This window comes from Equus asinus, chromosome X (genome assembly GCF_041296235.1).
Source record: "Equus asinus isolate D_3611 breed Donkey chromosome X, EquAss-T2T_v2, whole genome shotgun sequence".
NCBI classification, from domain to species: Eukaryota; Metazoa; Chordata; class Mammalia; order Perissodactyla; family Equidae; genus Equus; species Equus asinus.
Window position 1 is genome coordinate 78,936,929 of NC_091820.1, and position 23,248 is coordinate 78,960,176.

The following is a 23,248-nucleotide window of genomic DNA, read 5'->3' on the forward strand; positions in this document are numbered from 1 at the left end:
AAACTTAGTCTTCTTTGTGCTTAGATTGGGGGCTGGGTTATCTGAGTATTTTTCTCAATTTTCCTGTTCCATCTTAATCTTTACAGTTTCCAGTGTGCCCGCACAGTTGAAATCTTCTCCATCTATCCCGTTGCCCCTATCCCAGTGCTAGAGTGCTATTGACTGTTACTCAGCACTTTCTGGTCTGGTGGTGAAGGGGTGTGGTCTATGGGGTCTATTCCATTGTAGTGCTTCAGCTTCATTCTCAGGGAAGCTCTGTGTCCCTGAGTCTTAGAGGTGGACTTTCTCAGTGTCCCTACCCCTCCACTATGTGTCAGTGAAACTCTGCCTTATAGCCTTGTCGGAACCTGAGGGAGAGTGTTTTCTACTCTTCCCTGGTACAGTAGTCCACTCTTAACCATGGGGGATAGGTTCCAAGATCACTAGTGGATGCCTGAAACCACAGATACTGTTTTCTCCTATACATACATACGTATGATAAATTTTACTGTATAAATGAGGCAAGGTAAGAGCCTAAGAATAAGAATTAATAATAAAATAGAACAATTATAATAATATACTGTAAAAAAGTTAGCATAAATCTTAGCATACTCAGCATACATCTTTTTTCTTATTGAGAATATTCTCATTTCAATTACAGGAACCACTTTACGGCTTCTCTTTGGTATATCTGAATTGTCAGTATCACTACTCTTGCACTTTGGCAGGTATTATTAAGTAAAATAAAGGTTACTTGACTATAAGCACTGTGATGCCAGGATGGTCAATCTGATAACCAAGACAACTACTGATTAACTAATGTGCAGTGTATCAGTGTAGATATGCTGGACAGATGATTCACATCTCAAGCAGGATAGAGCAGGAGTGCGGCATGAGGTTTCATCATGCTACTTAGAATGGTGCACAATTTTAAACTTATGAATTATTTCATAAATTTTCCATTTAATACCTTCAGACCACAGTTGACTGCAGGTAACTGAAACCACAGAAAGTGAAACCTTGGCTAAGGGACATCTAGCATATGATGAAAAAAGTTTCAAAGATACAATGTATTTTTGGTTTTGTTTTTGCCATTCCCCAGCTGCATTGTTTGTTTTCCAGTGCCCTTAGGCCATCAGGAATTGATATCCTACACTAAGTAGCTTAAGGTTTTTACTTTCAGGGGAAAGAGGTTCAGGTGGGGATTTATGCAGCAACAGACAGTTCTTTCCTCCAGACCTATGACATCCAGAGAAGCTTTATCCCATTTCCTGTCCTGTCCCTAGTCTTATCATATGCACTAAGTTAAAAGTCCATGAAGAAGAGCTTACATGTAGGCTAATGATTCTGACAAAAGCTTAATAATGCTATTCTAAGGAAGCAACTGAGATTTTCATCTAGAAAACATCCTGAGTGTGCAGTTAGGTAGAACATTTATGAGACAGAGTTAAAGAAGAAAGCGCCCTGATAATTGAATATCAGCATACTGTATTGAGTCCACAGACACTCTCACATCATGGTAATATTGAAAAGACATTCCAGTAAAGGAAAACCTGGAAAATTAAGTTCTCTGGTGAAAGAGAAATGGTATATCCAGGAACACACTATAAGGCATAGCTCTGGAAAAAGACATCATATTACAAGTGGATAACTTCTCTACCTCTAAGCCTATTTAATCCTCAGAGGAGCTATGTACTCCTATTGCTAAATGATTCAAGTAATATGACTTTCTTTATTTAGAAACAAGTCAGGCCACCTGTTCTCCAAAGGAAGATCATGTATTACAGGGAGGAACTCCTATTGAGGGATGTTCCTATCTGCCTATGTAAGGCACTACAATGTGTGAAGAAAGCAAAAGTTGTGAGCCATAGACGTGGCAATAAGGGATGAGTTTGTTTCTTGTAATCAGGAGGATATCTAAGCATTGACATACTCTTGGACCATGGCTAATGATCTTGCTTATGGCCAGGAAAAAGCCTGGAAGGGTGAGAAAGTCATTAGAGACTGTCCTAAATGTAAAAAAGAGAAAAACTGTCAGAAACCCCCTTGGGAAAAACTTCCTGAAGGGGGAAAAAAAAAGATTGGATCTTAGCTGGCCAGTGTGTTACATAGTAGCTTGGCCCATGGATCCTGTTCTTCACTTTCCTGCAGTGGAAACTGAAGCTTAAAACTATCAAGAGTTTGATATAATATATTTTGCAGTGGTTTGGACCTCATAGGATACCTAGACATTGATTGGGAGTGTCAAGAAATTCCCAATCATTTTGAGTGCATACTATTTCAATAATACATGGGCCATATATATTCAATGGCAACAACTTAAATGGTGCCTTAATCAGCACTGCTCCCAGTGGTCCAGGAGGAGGTCCAGAGTGATAAGATCTGATCTTGGTCTCAGCTATCACACCAGTCAGTGACGGCTTTCCTTGAAATATACCATCATGTTCATATTCTATGTACCAATCACTTGTACCATCACTCAAGAAGAGTTATCTGCTTTGCTAATGATGGTGTCTAATGTGTTCAGGACTATCTCCAGGTTTTTCAGAAGTCCAACCTATAGAGGTACACTTATGGGAATACTTAAGGCAGCTTAAATTATGGCACAATGTCAAGGGGATATATAGTCCTTCCTTCCCACTGATAAAATTATTAGAAATGGGATAGATTCAAAAAGACTACTATATGCTTTCCCTATGAAATGTATATTACCTGTGCTCCATGGTTGCAATAATCTGAATGTTTGTGTCCCCCAAAAATTAATGTGTTGAAATCCTAACCCCCAAATAAATGGTATTAGAAGGTGGGGGGGGACTTTGGAAAGTGATTAGGTCATCAGAGTGGAATCCTCATGAATGGGATTAGTACCTTATAAAAGGAAGTCCAGGGAACTCCCTAGCAGTCCTCCCTTCCACCAAGTGAGGTCACAATTAGAAGACACCAAATCTGCTGACACTGTAACCTTGGATTTCTCAGTCTCCAGAATTGTGAGAAATGAATGTTGGTTATAAGCCACCCAGTTTATGCTCTTTTTTGTTATAGCAGCTTAAACAGACTAAGACAACAGTAATACAGGATAAGTATCGGTAAAAAGTGGTACCATTTGATTTAAAGTTATGCTCCAAGGTGAGATAGAGCTCTGCCTTTGCAAACAATGGCATCTACTAACCACTCATGTCAATAGAAATTTGTGGTATATGGGTAAGGTAAGTTTCTGTTTAATAACAGAAGGATAGGACAATTACACTGAAAATTGAGATAAGCTTAGTGTACTAAGCATTAATTTAATCTTTCATCCATGCCCTTATTTTGGTGGGGGCAGTTCTTATACACTTAGTTGTGAAATTTAAGAAAATGAAATGTACACTAAAGACAATTCCCAGGTTGAAAAGATAGTTGTGATAAATTGACTTAAAACACACAAAATATGTGATTGCTACATAAACTTATTAGTCAGAAAATAAATAACTTGCCTTTAGATAAATTGAGAACACAATGCCTTTATCAATATCTTTGAGAAGGTATAAGTGGCAATGATAGATGGGAAACATTTTAATTAGTTAGGCAATATTAAAAGACTTGTGGAATTTTGGTAGAGGTTGACATGTTTTGTGAAAGGAATATGAATACCTTAATAGGTATAATACAGATTTTAGAGTACCAAAGGATAGGATTTATTTCAGCCTGAGTGTAAAATATTGAAATTGAAGTTTTGCTTGTCAAAGAACATATCAGAGGATATCTTAGGAAAACTGAATGTAAAAGTATTTACTCATGATCGCAGGAATGGAATGTGATTAAAAGGTGGAAGTCAGACATGAGTTGATGTAGACCTCTCTGGAAATGACCTCAATGTCTTCTCACATGACTGTTTTGAAATTGCACAGTCAAGAGCAATAGAAATGTTGGATCTTGCCTGCTGCATGGGACAGAATCTGAGCTGGAGGAAAAATGACTTAGCATGAATTACTAGGACAGTTAAAATATTACACAGAAATTGAAGGTAAAGTTTCTATACATCAAGGTAACTTGGGTGCTCTTTGACTCTTTTTATCACACTCCATCACCCATTAATACAAGTGAAAGGGCAAAAGAAGCTGTGTACTTGTATAGCTGATGAGAGTTTCAATGAGATAAAGATATTCTACCTGTTGTACTGCCAGTATCCTTCTATAAAACTAAGCCATTTAACTAATAGATTAAAGTCTTGCATTTCAAGAATCTGATTGCTAACTTAGACCCATAATAATAGCTATGGTTGTGTGGCCAGATATTAAAATTCTCACTGGATTACAGTTTCTATGGTATAACTTATCCATGGCTTTACATTCAACCTATCCATGTCTTTGCACTTATATTTAAAGTGTCTATCATCTTGTAAATAGCACATAGTGGAGCCTCGTATTTTAGTTCATTGTGACAATGGTTTTTGATGGAGAATTTTTGGTAGATTGCATTTGAAGTAATTACTCATGTTATTGGGTTTAAGCCTTCCATCTTGCTATTTGTTTTTTCAGTTCCCCTGTTGTATCTTTCCTACTTCATTTAGGTTAATAATTGTTTTTAATATTTCATTTTATTTCCTCTACTGACATTGTGGGCATAAATCTGTGTATATTTATGTTCACTCTAGATATTAAAATATGCAATCTTATCAGTCTATCTTATGTTAATATTGTACACTTCATAAATACTGTAAGAATCTTGAACAGTACATTCCCAATAACTCCATCTACTCCATAATTTCTGACATATGCATTGTTTCTACATATGATAAAAACAAGGTTGTATGCTCACTTCTCTTATTTCTGCTTTAAACTATCTGTAGTCTCCTACTTGTTTTTTCAAAACCCTTATGGAGGAATAATCCACAGAGTGTAAATTTTAGCCCTTTAAAGGGCACAATTCTGAGACTACTATGAATAATTATATTCTAATGAGTTGGACAACCTTGAAGAAATGGGCAAATTTTTAGAAACATGCAACCTACTAAGATTGAATCATGTTAAAATAGAAAGTTTGAACAGACTGATTCCTAGTAAGAAGATTGAATCAATAATCAAAAACCTCCCAACAAACCAAAGCCCAGGACCAGATGGCTTCACTGGTGAATTCTATCAAACATCCACAGTGTTAATACCCATCTTTCTCAAACTTTTCCAAAACATAGAATAGGAGGGCACTCTTCCAAACTCATTTTATGAGGTCAGCATTACCCTGATACCAAAACCAGACCAGAACACCAGAAAAAATGAAAATTGCAGGCCAATATTCCTGATAAACATAGATGCAAAAATACTCAACAAAATGTTAACAAACTAAATTCAACAATCCATTAAATTATTATAAACCATGATCAACTAAGATTTACTCCAGGGATGCAAGGAAGGTTCAATATCCATAAATCAATCAATGTGATACAACACATTAACAAAATGAAGAATAAAAGTCACATGGTCATCAATACATGCAGAAAAAGCATTTGACAAAATTTAATATTCAGTTATGATAAAAAAAACTCCCAACAAAGCGGGTATAGAGGTAACATACATCAATATGATAAAGTCCATGTATAACAAGCCTACAGCTAGCATCCTACTCAATGGTGAAAAGTTGAAAGCTTTACCTCTAACATTAGAAAAAAACACAAGGATGCCCACTCTTACCGCTTTATTCAATATAGTATTGGAAAATGTAGCCTGCACAATTAGGAAAAAGAATACAAGAAATCAAAGGCATCCAAATTGGAAAGAAATAAGTGAAAATGACACTGTTTGAAGGCGGCATGCTATTATATAGAGAAAACCCTAAAGATTCCATCAAAGAACTGTTAGAGCTAATGAGTAAATCCAGTAAAGTTACAGGATACAAAATCAATTTACAGAAATCTGCTGTTTTTCTATATACTAATAATGAACTATCAGAAATAGAATTTAAGAAAACAATCCCATTTACAACTATATCAAAAAGAGTAAAATGCCTGAGAATAAATTGAACCAATGAAGTGAGAGATCTCTATATTGAAAACTGTAAGGCATTAATGAAAGACGTTGAAGAAGACATGAACAAGTGGAAAGATATTTCGTGCTCATAGATTGGAAGAATCAACACTGTTAAAAAATCCATACTACCCAAACCAATTTACAGATTCATTGCAATCACTCTAAAAATCCCAATGGCATTTTTCACAGAAATAAAACAAATAATTTGAAAATTTCTATGGAGCCACAAATAAACCCCAAATAGCCAAAGCAGTCTTGAGGAGGGAGAGCAAAACCAGAGGTATAATGCCCCCTGATTTCTACAAAGCATAGTAATTAAAAAAGTATGATATTGGCATAAAAACAGACACACAGATCAACTGAACAGAATAGAGAGCCCAAAAATAAACTCACACATACATGGTCAATTAATTTACAACAAAGGAGCCAAGAATATACATTGGGGGAAAGAACAGGCTCTTAAATGAATGATGTTGGGTAAACTAGACAGCTGCATGCAAAAGAATGCAACTCCAAGAATATCTTGTACCATACACAAAAATGAACTCAAAATGGATTAAAGACTTGAATGTAAGGCATGAAACCATAAAACTTCTAGAAGAAAACATATGAGATAAGCTCCTTGACATTGGTATTGGTGATGACTTTCTTAATCAGATGCCAAAAGCAAAAGCCACCAATGCAAAAATAAGTAAGGGGGGCTACAGCAAACTAAAAAGCTTCTGCACAGAATAGGAAACCATAAACAAAACGAAAATACAACGTAGTGAGTAGGAGACAATATTTGCAAATCATATACCTGATAAGCAGCTGATATTCAAAATATATAAATCACTCATACAGCTCAATCACAGAAAAACAAACAGATTAAAAAAATGGGCAGGAGATACGAATGGCAGTTTTTCCAAAGAAGACGTACAGATGGCCAACAGGTACATGAAAAGATGCTTAACATCAGGAATCATCAGGGAAGTGCATATCAAAACCGCAATGAGATATCATCTCACAAGTGTTAGAATGGCTATTAGCAAAAGGACAGGAAATAAATGTTGTCAAGGATGTAGAGAGAAGACAACCCTTGTGCCTGTTACTGGGTTGTAAACTGGTGCAATCACTATGGAAAACAGTATGGAGGTTCTTCCAAAAATTAAAAATACAAGTTCTGTATGATCTACCAATTCCAATTCTGAGTCTTTATCAGAAGAAAACAAGAACACTAACTTAAAAAAAATGTGCACCCTGGGGCCATCCCAGTGGAATAGTGGTTAAGTTCACATGCTCCACTTCAATGGCCCAAGGTTCGAGGGTGCAGATCCCGGGGCAGACATACACACCACTCATGAAGCCATGCTGTGATGGCATCCCACATACAAAACAGTGGAAGATTGGCATGGATGTTAGCTCAGGGACAATCTTCCTCACAAAAAATGATATGTGTATATGTGCACCCCCATGTTCATTATAGTATTATTTACAATAGCCAAGATATGGAAAGAACCTAAGTGTCCCATGATGGATGAATGGATAAGGAAATTGCGGTATATATATTAAAGGGAATATTATCAGGCCTAGAAAAGAATGAAATCTTGCCATTTTTGACAACATGGATGAATCTTCAGGGCATTATTTAAGTGAAATAATTCAGACAGAGGAAGATACATATCATATGATCTCTCTCATATGTGGAATCTAAAAATAAAAAAATAACAACTAAGCTCATAAATACAGAGAACTCATTGGTGGTTGCAAGAGATGGGAGGTTGAAGAAATGGTGAAGGGGTAAAAAATGAATAATAATAATAATAAAGAAGCTATCAAAGAGGAGAGCTGTTATATATTCACAAAGTTGAAGGAAAAGAATGATGATGTAAAAATCTGAAGTTATTTGACTTAAAAAACTTGGCCACAAATGTCATAAATAAACAAATAAATAAATAAATAGTGACATGTGGTTGGTGGCTACCATATTGTACAACACAGCTATAAACAGTAGTGGAAATACCTGCCTTGCATGCAATCATTTTTGGCATCTCTACTTTATTTACATAGGATAAATGACTTAAGTGCAGAATTTCTGAGTCACAATGTATTGATATGAAACTACGATTGATTTGAAACAATGTCTTTGACCCACTCTTAAGTGAGTAAAGTAGGCCACAAAGAAAAGAAAAAAGTGCACAATTCAGTGGTGTTTAGTATATTCATAAAGTGGTGCAAAAATCACCACTATCTAGTGCCAGATCATTTCGTCACTCCCAAAAACAAGCCCATTAGCTGTCAGTTCCTATTCCCCTCTAATCCTAACCTTAGCCAACCAAAAATCTACTTTTTTATCTCTATAGATTTGTGATTCTTTGCATCTCATTATAAATGCAATCATGCAATATGTGGTCTTTTGTGTTTGAATTTTTTCAATTAGCCTAATGTTTTCGATGTTCATCCATCCTGTAAGATATATCAGTATATCTTTCCTTTTCATTGTCAAATATTCCATTGTGTGGATATAGCACAATTTTGATTATCCATGGGTCAACTTAAGTACATTTGGGTTGTTTGTGGTTTTTGGCTGTTCTGAATAATGCTCTCCTGAACATGCAGGTACAAGATGTTACGTGAACATTTGTGTTCAATTCTCCTGAGTACATGTGTAAGAATGAAATTGCTGGGTCTCTGTTTAACTTTTGGCAGAATTGCTGAACTGTTTATCAAGGTGAGTACATCATTTTCTATTCCCACTTGCAAGGTATAATGATTCCAACCTCGCCAAATCCTTGTCAACACTTGTTATTGCCTTTTTTATTATAGCTATTCTACTGTGTGTGAAATGATGTCTTTTATGTTATTTATTTGCATTTCTCTGATGACTACTGATGCTAAGCACATTTTCATATGCTTATTGACCATTTTCATATCATCTTGGGTGAAATGTCTATGCAAATAATTTTCACAGAATATAATAGAGTTATTTGTCTTGTGTGATGTTTGGTTGTAAGAGTTCTTCATATATTCTAGATACAACCCCTCACCACGTAGCTCATTTGCAAATATTTTCTCCCAATTCACTTTTTTATTATTGAGGTATAATTGACATATAACATTACAGTAGTTTTAGGCATACAACATAATAATTCAATATTTGTATATGTTGCAAAGTGATCACTACCATAAGTCAAGTCAACATCATCACTTAAATAGATTTTTTTCTTTTGATAAGAAATTTTCAGATTTACTCTCTAACCAGCTTTCAAATGTGCAATTCAGTATTATTAACTATAGTCACCATGTTGTACATTATGCCGCCATTACTTGTTTATTTTGTAACTGGAAGCTTGTACCTTTTGACCCCCACTATCCATTTCTCCTACCTCCCAGCCCCCTGCCTCTGGCAGCCACCAATCAGTCCTATGCATCTGTGAGCTTCAATTTTCTGTTTTTGTTTATTTAGATTCAACTTATAAAAGAGGTCATACATCATTTGTCTGTCTTTGTCTAAATTACGTCTCTTACATGATGCCCTTCAAGTTCATCCGTGTTGCCACAAATGTCAAGATTGCATTCTTTTTTATGGCCGAATACTATTCAAGTGTATATATATATTCCATAATTTCTCTATCCACTCATCCATCGATGGACACTTAGGTTGTTTCCATATCTTAACTATTGTAAACAATGCTGCAATGAACATGGGGTGCATATATATTTTGAGTTAGTGTTTCTGTTTTCTTCAGATAAATATCCAGAAGTGGAATTGCTAGATCACATGGCAGTTTTATTTTTTTTAATTTTTTGAGGAAACTCCATACCATTTTCCAGAATGGCTGCACCAATTTACATTCCCACCAACAGTGAGTAAGTGTTCTTTTCTCCGCATCCTCACCAACACTTGATATTACTCATGATTTTGATAATAGCCTTTCTAGAAAGTGTGAGATGATATCTCATGTGGTTTTGATTTGAATTTCCCTAATGATTAGCGGTGTTGAGTATCTTTTCATGTACCTGTTGGCCATCTGTATGTGTTATTTGGAAAAATATGTATTCAGATCTTCTTGGTAGTTTTTAATCAGATTGTTTATGTTTTTGCTACTGAGTTGTAGGAGTTCTTTATATATTTTGGATATCAGTTCCTTATCAGATACATGATTTGAAAATATTGTCCTCCATTCAGTAGCAAGCAAAAGAAAATAAAATTATTTTCATTTTTTATGGTCTCCTTTGTTGTGCAAAAGCTTTTCAGTTTAATGTAATCCCACTTGTTTATTATTCATTTTTTGTTGACATATTTGCTTTCTTTTTTTAAAATTTTGATTTTATTTTGAGGAAGATTTGCCCTGAGCTAACATCTGCCACCAATCCTCCTCTTTTTTTCTGAAGGAGGACTGGCCCTGAGCTAACATCCATGCCCATCTTCCTCTACTTTATATATGGGACGCCTACCACAGCATGCCTTCACAAGCAGTGGTTATATATGCCCCTGGGATCCAAACCAGCCAACCCTGGGCCACTGAAGTGGAATGTCCAAAATTAAATGCTGTGCCACCGGGCTGGCATCAACCAATTTACTTTCTTGTTGGTACACTTTAAAACACAAAATATTTAATTTTTATGTGTCAGGTTTATCTATTTTTGTTTATTTCTTATGCTTTTTGTATCATACATAACTAACTGTGACCTATTCAAAGGTTCCCAAGATTAACACGTTTTACAATAATTTTGTAGTTTTTGATGTCCTCATTAAGTCTTTGATTCTTTTTTGATTGAACTCTGGTGTAGGCTGTGAGGTAGAATTCTAACTGCATTCCTTTGTATGTGGATATTAAGTTTTCCCAGCACCATTTCTTGCAAACACTATTCATTCCCCAATGAATTATCTTGGCACTCTTATCTAATATCAGTTGACTATGTATGAGTGAATTCCTTTCACTTTTTTCTATTGCTTTTCTATTCTCTATTTTGGTACTTTCCACTCCGGTCATTATTATGGCCTTCATTCTGCTATCTGCTACCCTGAGTTCAGTTTCCACTTTTTTTCTTGTTTCTTATAGTGGAAATTTAAAGGATTTGTTTGAGATCTTTTAGTATAGACATTATAGCTATAAATTTCCCTCTAAGTGCTGCTTTAGCTGCATTCTCTGAGTTGTGGTATGTTGTGCTTTTATTTTCATTAATCTCAAAGCATTTTCCTGGAGAATATTCCATGTGCACTTGACAGGAATGTGTATTCTGATGCTGCTCAGTGGAGGTCTTCATAGAGGTCTGTTCAGTCCAGTTGGTTTAGAGTTTTCTTCATATCTTCTATTCTGTTGTGGATCCTCTGCCTAGATTTTTAATCCATCATTCGAAGTTTGGCATAGAATTTTCCATACTTATTGTTGAATTGTCTGTTTCTCTCTTCAAGACTATCGTTTACTGCTTCATGTATTTAGGGACTCTATTGTTAGGTGCTTATGAGTCGAGAAGTCATATGGTTTCCTCATATATGGGCTCTTTTCTATAAAATGTCCTTCTTTGTCTCCAGTAACAATTTTTTTTCTTAAAGTGTTTTTTTCTGATATTATAACCACTCTAAATTTCTTGAAGTCATTTTTGTGGTATATCTTTTTCTATGCTTTACTTTCACACTGGGTATGTCTTTGAATCTAAAGTGTGTCTCTCTCTGAAACAACATATTGTTAGATAATGTTTACTTGTATCCATTTCACTAGCATCTCCCTTTTGATTGAAATGTTGAGTCTCTTGGCATTTAATATCGTTTTTATTAAGGTAGGATTTAAATCTGCAAAATTGCTATTTGTGTTTATCTTATGTCTATTTTGTTTCTCTATTCCTCCATTATTGCCTGCTTTTCTGTTTAATGGATATTTTGTAGAATGCAATATTAATTCCATTTTCTCCATGTATTTTTTAAAATATTTTCTTTGTTCTTGCCTCCAAGGACTGCAAAGATTATCGTAAGTTAATACACGATAGTTAAGATTCATACCAAACTAATTTTAATATTATACAAAAATTTGGATCTGATATAGCTCTTTTCCATCCCTATCCACTGTAACATTGTTTTTTCCAAAATGTTATCTTTGTCTATAAGACCTTTAAAAAAAGTTGTGATTAATCTTTTATTTAGCTGTCTTTTCAATGTTATGGAAGAAGCAAAGGAGTTAGAGACAAAATTAAATTTTTACTGTATTTTATTATTCCCTATGTAGTTAATCTTACTGGTGCACTTTATTTCTTTATGTGGATTTTTATTAATCTCTAGTGTACATTTCATATGAAAGGGCTCCTTTTAATATTACTTGTGGGTTAGGCTTCCTAGCTGCATGTTCTATTTTTATTCACAGAGAAATGTCTTAATTTCTTCTCAGATTTGGAATAGTTTTTCTTGATATACATTTCTTTGTTGATAGATTTCTTTTGTCCAGCACTTTGATTATATCATTGTACTGCCTTCTGTCCTCATTGATTTTTGGTGAGCAATGTTCTTAATCTTATCAGTGATCTCTTACACGTGATAAGTTGCTTTTTTCTTGTTACATTCAAGATTTCTCTTAGATCTTTACTTTGACAGTTTGACTATGATGTATGTAGGTGTGGATCTCTTTGAGTTTATGCTTTTAAAATTTGTTGAACTTCTTGCAACTACACATTACAGTTTTTCATCAAACTGTTATGTTTTTGACCATAATTTCTTCAAACATTTCTTCTACAACTTTTTCTCTTTCATCTCCTTCTGGAACTCCTCTTTTTCATATGTCATTATATTGATGGTGTCCCATGTGTCTCTGAGACTATCTTTCCTCATTCTTTCATTCTGTTTTTTATTTAGACTTAGTCTTCTTCGCAACTCCAGAATTTCTATCAAGTTATTTTGTTATAATTTATATCTCTATTGATAACGTTCATTTGATGAGACATTGTTGTCATACTTTCCTTTAATTATTCACATCTGGTCTCCATTGGTTCTTTGTTTTTTAGTTGCTGAGTGATAATGATTATAAAATATAATATATAATTATAGTTGCTGATTTAAACTCTTTGTCTAGTAAGGCAAACGTCTGCACTTCCTCAGAGTCACTTTATATTGACTATTTTATTTTCTTTGTATAGGTCTTACTTTCCTGTTTCTTTGCATGTGTCATGATTTTGTTGAAAACTGGACATTTGAAGTAACATAATGTGACACTTATGGAAATCAGATTCTATTCCTTCCAAGGTTTGTTGTTGTTGCTGTTGTTGTTGTTCTTCTGAGTGGGCAAAAGAAGATACAACTCTATAGAAGAAAATGGACAAAAGCTATGAAGTGATAATTTATTTTTCTGCTCATTAGTGGACAGAATAATATTGATATCTTTAAGTTCAAAGTAGTCAATTTCTCTATATTACTCAGCACTAGTGATATTCCAGCATTACACCGTGAGTACTCAGTTCCAGATAGGCAGCTTTAGTTATACTCCCTAATCATTCTTAATTTAAAGTTGCAAGACGATCTTAAAAAAGACCTATGATCCATTTTTATCCAGTATCAAAGAAAGGTCCAAGAAGCAAGAATACAAGTTATTAGAACTCTCTTACTTGTAATCATACAGGTCAATAGACTGATGATAGCAGTAGGAGGGGTGTCCTTATCAATAAAATGATATCAACAGGATGTCCTTGATTTCACATAGCTAGTGGTAAACAATCCCAGAATTTAAAGACTCCTGAGGAATTGATTCTTGGAAGATGATATGTAAACTATCTAACTACCTGAGTATAAAATGCAGATGATTTATAACCTAAAATGCTCTGGGCTGTGTGAGGTCACTGTAAGCCATACTTGCAGCACTTATATTTGAACTTAGGCCTAAGAACACATGTCTATTATTGGAAAGAAGTGTCTCCTGAATTTATCTCAATGTCCCAGACTTCTTTTTGTTTGGTTGGGCTTGTTGATTGCTTGTATCCTTGAAACTACTAGTAAAGCTTCATAGTGCATAGACTTGCCCTATTCAAGAGAGATTGGTTTGGCAGTGCTATCCTGTGAGTTATCTCAAGGACCAGGAAGGGAAGCAAAAGGACAAATTTTGAATTAATTTTGCTTGTCCACTATCTCTTGAGTGGAAAGTAATCAATGACTTACAATGTGAACTTCAAAGTTATCTCACAAGTTATGCTTGCAGTTCTCGCTTGGTCCTTGATGAAACATGTTCAAAAATAAAGGAAGAGCAGAATTATTGGTTTTCTTAAAGTCCTTTGGGACTCAGGATGCAGGAGTATCAGCATCATCACCGGTTCAGGAAATGGTTAGCTGTGATTCTCCAGATAAAACAAGTTGGAAATAGAATGAATTCTTTCTGGAGATTTAACTCCTCTAAGCTTTGCCTCAACATGTGACAATGGAAAAAGTCATAGAACTAAATATACCCGCTCAGAGGAGAGAGTGAAGGCTATATCACTAAACTCAGACTATAATCCTATGGTGTGAGGGGCCAGAGATGTTGGGCTCAAAGGCAAGAAGAAAGTTTGTATGAGGAAAGTTGCTCAAATTAGCCTTGGGCTACCACCACTGCAAGTGGATGAACTGAACCAGAAGCAAAATAATGCCTCAATAACAATTTCAGAGGGAGTACACAATTTGCTAAGGTAAATTTTTTTCCTCACAGTGTCGTGGTTTTATAATAGCAAAGTTATTATCACACTTAATCATGGAAAAGCTAGAACCAAGATTTTCTCCTTCTACTTTCTGTCAATTAGGTCTTACTGAGCATCTGTTATAGACATGGGCATTATTAACTATTAATCTTGGAAAACAATATAGGATTTCACTCATGCTTTCTTCTAGAACTTTCCTATTTGATTCTATGTTCTACTTAAAGTTTCTACAATCATTTGGAATAAGGAAAAGATTGTTTTATCTTTTTCCATATGACTTTTCACACATCCACGCTATAATGGGTTGAATGGTAACTCCCTCCCCCAATAAGATATGCTGTTGTCCTCACCCCTGGAATTTGTGAATAAGATCTTATTTTGGAGAAAAGTCTTTGCAGATATAATGGAGGATCTCAAGAATAATCCTCAATTGCCTGAGTGTGCCCTAAATTGAATGACCTGTGTCTTTATAAGAATAAAGGAAATGCGAGACAGACACATACAGGGCAAAGGGGATGTGAAGATGGAGACAGAGATCGGATTGATGGGTCTAAAAGCCACGAAATAAGAAGGATTGTCAACCATCACCAAAAGCTGGACAAAGCAAGGAATAGCTAGCCTCCTAGAGCCTTTTGAGGGAATATAGGCTTCTCAACACATTGATTTCAGTCTTCAAGCTCTGAAACTGTGAGAGATAAATTTCTTTTATTTTAGGCCACCAAGTTTGTGGTACTCTTTTACAGTAGCCCTAGCAAACCAATACATAAGCCCTCACTATTTAAGACACTCTTTATTCTTTTTCATATTCTCAATTCCTATGTCCTATTGATTCTGCTTCGAGGTTGTATATTCTTTTGCCTTGGCTTATCAATTTATATGGTAAAAACACCACAATATTTTAATAATTGAGGCTTTCTAATTAGTGTTTATATCTTGTAGGTCTGTGGCTTCCTGAATATTTTCCTTTAGCAGGGTTTTCTTAGCTAATCATGTCTTTACTTTCAAAATTTATAATCAACTTGTCAAGACACAGAAAAAAAGAAATTATAGTGTTTTTATTAAGATTGCATTAAACGTATAATGTATAGTTTCTTCCTCTTTTTTCAAATCGCCTTTGATATTTTTCAAGTCTTTTCTAACCTTAAGTGTATAAGTTTTGAGCATTTCTTGTTAAGTTTATTCCTAAGTATTTTACTTGCCAGTATTTATTTATTACCAATGAGGTTTACTATCCAATACATTGACTACTTTATATGGCTTCTAATAAAAAGCCATTGACATTTGTATTTTGATTTTATATTCTGCTCACCTGTAAAATTATTGTGTTGTGTATCATAGCTTTTCCATTGACTATTTGGTGTTTTCATATATGCATTCATATCACCTGCCAAGACAGATGCTTTACTATCTCTCTTTCCAGTTCTTAGCTACAAATTGCTTTCACATTTGTATTTACTTTGGCTAAAGCTGCAATACAACACAATCTTAAAGGTTATTGTAGATAGTGGTTACTTTTTTAGTCCCAATTTTAGCAGGAATACCTCTGGTGGTACAATCATCCTTTGTATAGTATGTCAGTACAAGTGTGCATGTGCAATGCTAGGAAATGAACCACCAGTTACTATTCAGTGAATGTATTTATCAAATAAGAATAGGTGTTTAAATTGTAAAATGACTTACTTTAATCTATAGATATTACATGATATTTCTCTTTATCACTTATCTCTATCAATATGATAAATTATGTCAATGGTTTTCCTAATTTTCAAACACAAATATTCTTTGAATAAATACCTTATTTGGTCAAGAAAATTTAATACTGTTGGAATTTGCGAGTATTTTATTTTAAATATAGCATCAATGTTCATAAATAAGACTGGTCTCCAGATTTTTCATGCAATTTCGGGTGGTATTCTGCTTTAATATCATACTACTTCTATAGAGAATTTTGAAGATTTCCCTCTTTTTCTTTGCTGTGAAATAGTTTAATCAGATTTAATTGAATTTAAGCCAAAATCTCAGTGGCTTGACACAATTGATTTCTATAACTAAAGTGAAAGAAAGTGCAAATACACAAAATTATAAATGATGACAATCATCAGAAGAGTGGGAATTTTGAAAAATTAAATGAATCATAATAAACAACCTCAAAAATAATTTGAAAATATAAATAAATTTGGAAATAATTAGAAAAATAATGTTAGGAAAAAACCCATATCAATAGACCAAATGAGCATGAGAGAGAAAACACAGAACTTCCCCAAAAGAATGTACATGACCTTGATGGATTCAGAGAGTGCATTCTATGAATGCCTAGAGAGTAAACAATCTGATTCCACCTAACTTATTTCAGAGCATAGAAAAAGAGAAAGAAACTTCCGAATTTAAGTTTCATGTTTATTGAATCTTTCAGGTTTTATTTTTCTTTGTAAATTTTATAATGGGAGAAGATTTTTTTGAATTTGTGTTTATCCCTATAATGTTGATTTTGTTCTTATTGTTATTGTCTTTATACAATCTACTCCTGAAACATCTTAATGTTCCATTTAATCTCATTGCAGAGACTCTGATGGTTTTGTTGAATAACATAGCTAAACATAATTCAAAATGAAATACAGAATAGGGAATTATTTTTGTAGCCTTGGAGTAAATTTAATTAATGCATTGGTCTAAATATTGTCCAATAATGATGAACTCTCAATTGTAATCCAGCGTTTCTAGTGAGCAATGGTTAATACTGAGGATAGGGCTCATGAGGGTCAAACAGAAATAACTACTATGCTGCTAGCAACATTTCTCAAGCACAGATGATCATATCTCAGATTCACCTGAAGCATAATAATTAAGCTTAATGGGTTAGGACAATAAGCTAGGTAACATGCCTATAATCATGAAAGACATTGACTCAGTGGCATAAAATCAATATTATGCTAAAATAATTCCCTGCAGGTCAAGTTGCTGGTAAAGGTGTGGACCATCGGAAACTCATATACTTCTTGTGGAAGTGAAGAAACGTCGGTAATGCTTAGTTATGTTGAATGCATATATTTGAACTCAGAAGTGTGTGTGCACTACCTTCACCCAAGCATCCTTCCTCCCCAAACCGCTATCCAGCCCCACTTCTGCAGGAAGTGCAACCTGGCATGATGAAGTAGGTGATGGTATGAGAATTTGCATATTATCTTGTAAATCCTCTAATTCTAAATGCTATAATAAAAACAAAACAAAATTAAGAGATATTAAATGCTAGATTACATTAGGCTTTTGTTTGTGTGTTTTGGAAAGGCATTGTGCAGGTAGAGGGAAACCTGAGATGATTTAAAAGAAAGTGAGCCACTCCTTAAGATCTGGTCAAAATCATTGATACTAAACATCTGTCTCCATATTCCCTCTTTTGCTACCCCTCACATCCCATACAAGATGTTTCTAAGATAAATTCATCTAACTATTGCTGCATCAGACCCAGAGAGAAAGCATTTGTATGCTCAAAGTTTACTGGAGAATAATCTTGAGATGAACACCTATTGTGAAATGAACACAACATAATTGGGTAGATGGAGTTTAGTTCTGATGCATTCAGAGCAAAGAACTCACCTGACTTCATGGTGAGCTCTAGATTTGAGATGATCATGGAGAATTGTCTTGAAAGTTGGAAAGGAAGCTGGGTTGACTAGTCATTGGGTAGAGGCTGCCCCTGGGAAGGACACATGACCTTGGTCGAGGTGGTTAACTTCAGATGAGGAAAATGCTGGGGGTGGGTAAATGTAGATGCCAGACACTGGCTGTTTACATCAGCATCAGAGTGAGTAGTGAGTGCTTAATTTTGCAGGGTTGATCTTATTGGTGACCCACATCATCTACTAAAATAACACTTGTCACCATCACCTTAAGATTTTACCCAACCTGGGAGATTACTGGAAAGAAGATGAAAACACAGTCTGTTTTGGGTTTGACATTTCTTTCCTAAAGTAGTCTTCTGAAGGCTATGTCTAGGAAGAAAAAAATTATGGGAGTCTCAATACCCAAATTGGCAGTTAGAAACATAGTCTGAAAAACCAAAGCAATTCTAGGTAATTTGATATTCTTTACATTCCATGGTCTTTTTTTATCTCCTCTAACATCACTGCCATGTTACTTTTGGTATGCAATTACTCCAAAACAACACTCAGCACCTAATGATGCTGTCCAAAGTCTATTTTTATCACTATTCTGTAAGCCATGTTAGATGAACATTTTGACTGTTGTCAAAGAAATTGGTGTCACTCTACAAACGAGAAGATTGGAAGTAATGCAAATAACAACACATGAAAAAAGAGTAAAAATAGCACATTTGGTTTTACTTTTTGCAAAGTCAAAATTTACGCCTTGGGAGGAGGACACAGATGTAAACTCCTTGCCATATTGTTGACTTCTCATAATGAAAGATAAGTGAATAATGGAATGCTAAGAAGACCATGAAATTTAGGAAGTATGTGGTATTTGTTTAATATTTTAATGAGCTACATTTAAAACGATGGAAACTCTGTTCCATACAAGAAATATTAGAAATATGTTCTGAGTGGAAATTAGATACTACTTTAGTAACTACTGCACACATACATAACTGAGCACCTTATCTTTATAATAACATATTCTGGGGAATTTAAAGAGGAATGTATTGGAGACAACAGTGTAAGAAATGTGAAGGGAAACACATGTCTACTGGGAACTGATTCATGATTTTATGAATTGTCTTTTCATGGAATCCAGTAATGTGTCCATCACCACGGTGGTTTAGTGGGATTTGCTTAGTAACAGTTTTTTCAAATTTATGCACCAGTTTCATTATTGTATCCGGGCAGCGGTGGCGTTATTTTCATATCCAGTGATGGTGATTGGGTCTTGTATCTCATTGCTCCTTTACTTGGAAAATGAATAGCAGCATCATGCTTTGAGCAAATAGGAGTAAGAACTAGTCCTTTTTGACCAATGACCTTAGGGTGATGTTTGGGGTCTACTGTGAACTTGAGTTTAAAATTTGTTAATGCTAGATCTATTTCATTTTGTAAAGCCTTGACTCCTACTCATAAGCTGGGCTTGGTTTATTCTACATTGGCAGCAAGGCCAGTGATAAAAAGGATATCAGATACCAATCCGGGTGCTGATATATGTATATTAACTTCTAACTCATCCATTTTCTTTCATATCTCTCTTCCTGTCTGACCAATGATTTAATGGTGAGGGTCAAAGGGCATCTCTAGTGCAGCAGTGACAGGAATTAAAGCTTCAAGGGCTTCCATGGCTGCTGCACACTCTTCCTTTTGGCCAGAAATAAGTATGATGTCACATTTCCTTGGGGAAATAGAAGCAGCTTCTGTAGTGCTCTTTTCCCTAACTTCTTCTGCATTTTGCTGAACAGTTGGATTTATATTAGTAACTGAGTTCTTCTCTTTATCTGGGAATTAGATTTGGACATAATAATCTGTAATAATTTGTTGGATTAGAGAACACATTTGTACCATGATAAAATGATGGAACTTCTGGGGAATAACAGATTCTGTTGTGACTTGACTATCCAAGTCCTCAGAAATCTCATGAATATGCTTCTTGGCTGCTTCCACAAAAGGCTTTGCTCCTTTGATTGTGACTTTGTTTCTCTGTTTTCCTGACTATGAATAGTTAATACTAACACCACCACACTCATCAGTCATCTGCTGAAAAATCGGGCCTCTTCTCTTGAAAAAATGGTGGTGGTAAACAGGATTTATCAGTATGTCCTCCTCTACAATGTTATCTAGATTTGTAATTAGTGCCACTAGTCCCTTTTGTGCATCTTTGACAGCCTTCTCTGTTCCTTTAATAGTTAACAATTCTTGATCCTTGTCCTCAGGGATAGGGAAAATGATGTGCGCTCCAGTCTCATTACAGACTTTGGAAACATTGCCACCATTTTTATTCATGAGGAATTTGTGATACTGTGGTTTGACGTGGAGAATTACAGTATGACTCTTGGTTTGCTCTTCTTCTGCTAGTTGTAGCAGTGTTGTCTTGGCCTTTTCAACACTTTGGGCAGGGCCCCTAATAATGACTCTTCGAAGGCCTGAGTCCATTTTTGGAAAGTGGATGTGGATCCTTCCACATTCTTGCATGATTGTACCAATCAAACAGTCTTTAGAATTGGTAAGAGACTTGTGTAGATTGGAAGGAATAGAAATTTCTACCTCTGGACTATTGGTTATATGTTTCTGAGTTGGAAGAATCCAGTTAGAAGCTACTTCACAGTTTGCAGGTTTTCCACTGATGACAATATCTTCTGAGTAGCCACTTGCCGATGGAGGATTACTTTTGGTGTTGCTTGCTGCACAGATTTTTTTTATGTTTGCACCTCCTCTTCCATTGACATTTCTGTGAGGCTTTTTAAAGTTGGGAATAGTTACGGAATAGCTACTCTCTACAATGCCTGTCACCACATTCTCCAAATATTGTGTGCATTTTTCTATTTCATGTTTTGGCCCTCTAAGTTGGACTGTGTCACTTTTTTGTGCTAGGTCAGGAAAATGAATCATCACCTCAGGGAATTTCTTCTGGATGTCATGGATCCGTTCACCTTTCCACCCAATGATTGTGGAGTGAATCCTTGCTGAATTATTAAGTCGTTGCTGTGCTCGTTTTCTAAATGACCAGCAAGTTCTAGAAGTTCTCTCTTGGCTTGTTGGACACCCTCAGATTCCCCCTCAATTCTAATCAAGTTATTCTTTTCATTTTTATAAGATTAGCACAGAAACTTTATTCCTCTCTTTAATTTGCTTTACGATAGCACCATTCTTCCCTATCAAATGTTTCTGAAACTTTTAGTCAACATTGATTTCTGCATAATCCATCCTGTTAATTGTATCTTTGCCTATGACCTCAATTTGTTCTTGTACATAATTTAAATCTTCTTTTTGTCCTTTTATTGTTATTTTATCTCCTTCAATAAATTCGATGTGAACTTGTGGCACGCTCTGGGTGATTTTGGATATATTACAACCTTTCTTACCAATGATAAATCTGTAAAGCCAGGAAGGTACAAAGATAGAGGAAACAGTGTAAACCTTGGTTTTCAAACTAGCTTTGGCAAATGCCTTCCTTAAGCTTCCAGGCTCACCTTGCTCTGTCACAGAATCTGACATGCTCTCTAAGGGTAAGATCTCTATTGAAATTCCAGTGCTTTCCAAGTTCACCTGGACAGAATTTCTCTTGGGATCTATGGTACCCTTGTGATGAAATTTCATCTCCACATCTATGAGTGTAGTTTTCTTTTTAATACTCTCAAAAGTCTCCTTTACACAAGCCTGAGCCTGACTAAGCTGTTGCTTTTTTTCAGTAAAGCCCACTTGTGTCTGATTGACACTAGGTGGCAGAAAATGGATGTGTGACTCTGTTTCTGGTATAATTTTGTCAAAAGTTTTATTGGATGGTCCAGGAGTGGAAGGAAAAAATGCTTTTTTGCACATCTAACTTCTCTACAGCACACTTGACTTGATCAGTATACATACCTAAGACTTCATGTAAATCCTTCTTCATGACCTCTTTGGTGCCAACAGTCTTAATCCAGTTGTTGTGATTATCTGGGCCTAAGTTCTGTATGTTGGTTGCATCTTTTTCTTCCAAGTCTTGTATTTCTCCTCCAGTCCTGCCTATAACAAAGCAAGGATGTTCTTTTGGAACGGAGATTGTAGTTAAAACTCTATCCTGAAACCATGCAAAAATCTCCTTCTGAGCTTTCATGACAGTGTCTGGTTCACCAGAGGCTATAATGCAGAGGCCCTGGTCTTTGATAAAAATTAACTCTAAGTTGGCATTAGTCTTTTGCATGATATCTAGGTAAAGTTTTCCTTGTCTATCTTCACCAACCTGGTGACATACTGTTTCTCCTCCAGAGGCACTTGAAAGACTTGAGTGGTGACTGAGGTTGTGATAGGCTGGCTATTAATTCTGAAGAATTCAGCAGGTTCCTGAGCATTTTCCAACCAATTTGTTTCCTCTAGGAGTTGACTGAATTTATCTTTGTACATTGCAGCGCTCTTCTGAATTTAAAGCAGTAACATAATTGCCTTTTTGAATGGACCTACTTTGGTGCTCAGTTAAATTTTTTTTGGAACTCATTGTTGATTTTCAAATACATACAATTTAGATATGTTGCAGCTAAATGGTCAGAAGCCAGAAAAGTCTACTTGTAGCTGCCTTTTTTCATATTACTGTATGTGAAAAATAAACATTTTAAAGATGTAATTCCTTCCAAGTTCATCCCTAAACTCAAGTCAATAAAAAATAAAATCCTAGTATTTACACAATTTGGCAAAAATGCCCAAGTCTTATCTATTTTACTCTGATGAAAGTACTGAGATAAGTCTTAATTTATAGAGATTTAGAAGAAACATCCACCATTTTTCTAAAGGACAGGAGGATATCCTTGGATTAGTCTTATCAGAGTCATCAACAACCCTCATTTTGTCTAAGTGAATGTCATCATTTTTTGACACTTAATGCTATTAACTTCATACTACTTTTGGAAAAAGATAATTCTCTAATCTTTAATGATAACACATTTTCCATGGTTCCCTATTTTTCTTAACAGCTTTATAGAAGAATAATTTATATACTGTAAAATTCAC

General features: G+C 35.1%; 1 protein-coding gene across 1 annotated transcript; it reads right to left on the reverse strand.

The window, feature by feature from the left end:
• Window positions 1–20,260: 20,260 nt before the first annotated feature.
• LOC123282681 (vigilin-like) lies at window positions 20,261–22,648 on the reverse strand. Its single transcript, XM_044764166.1, is given in 5 exon segments — window positions 20,261–21,231; window positions 21,234–21,361; window positions 21,363–22,017; window positions 22,130–22,266; window positions 22,488–22,648. Coding segments are annotated over 5 exon segments (2,052 nt in total).
• Window positions 22,649–23,248: the final 600 nt, after the last annotated feature.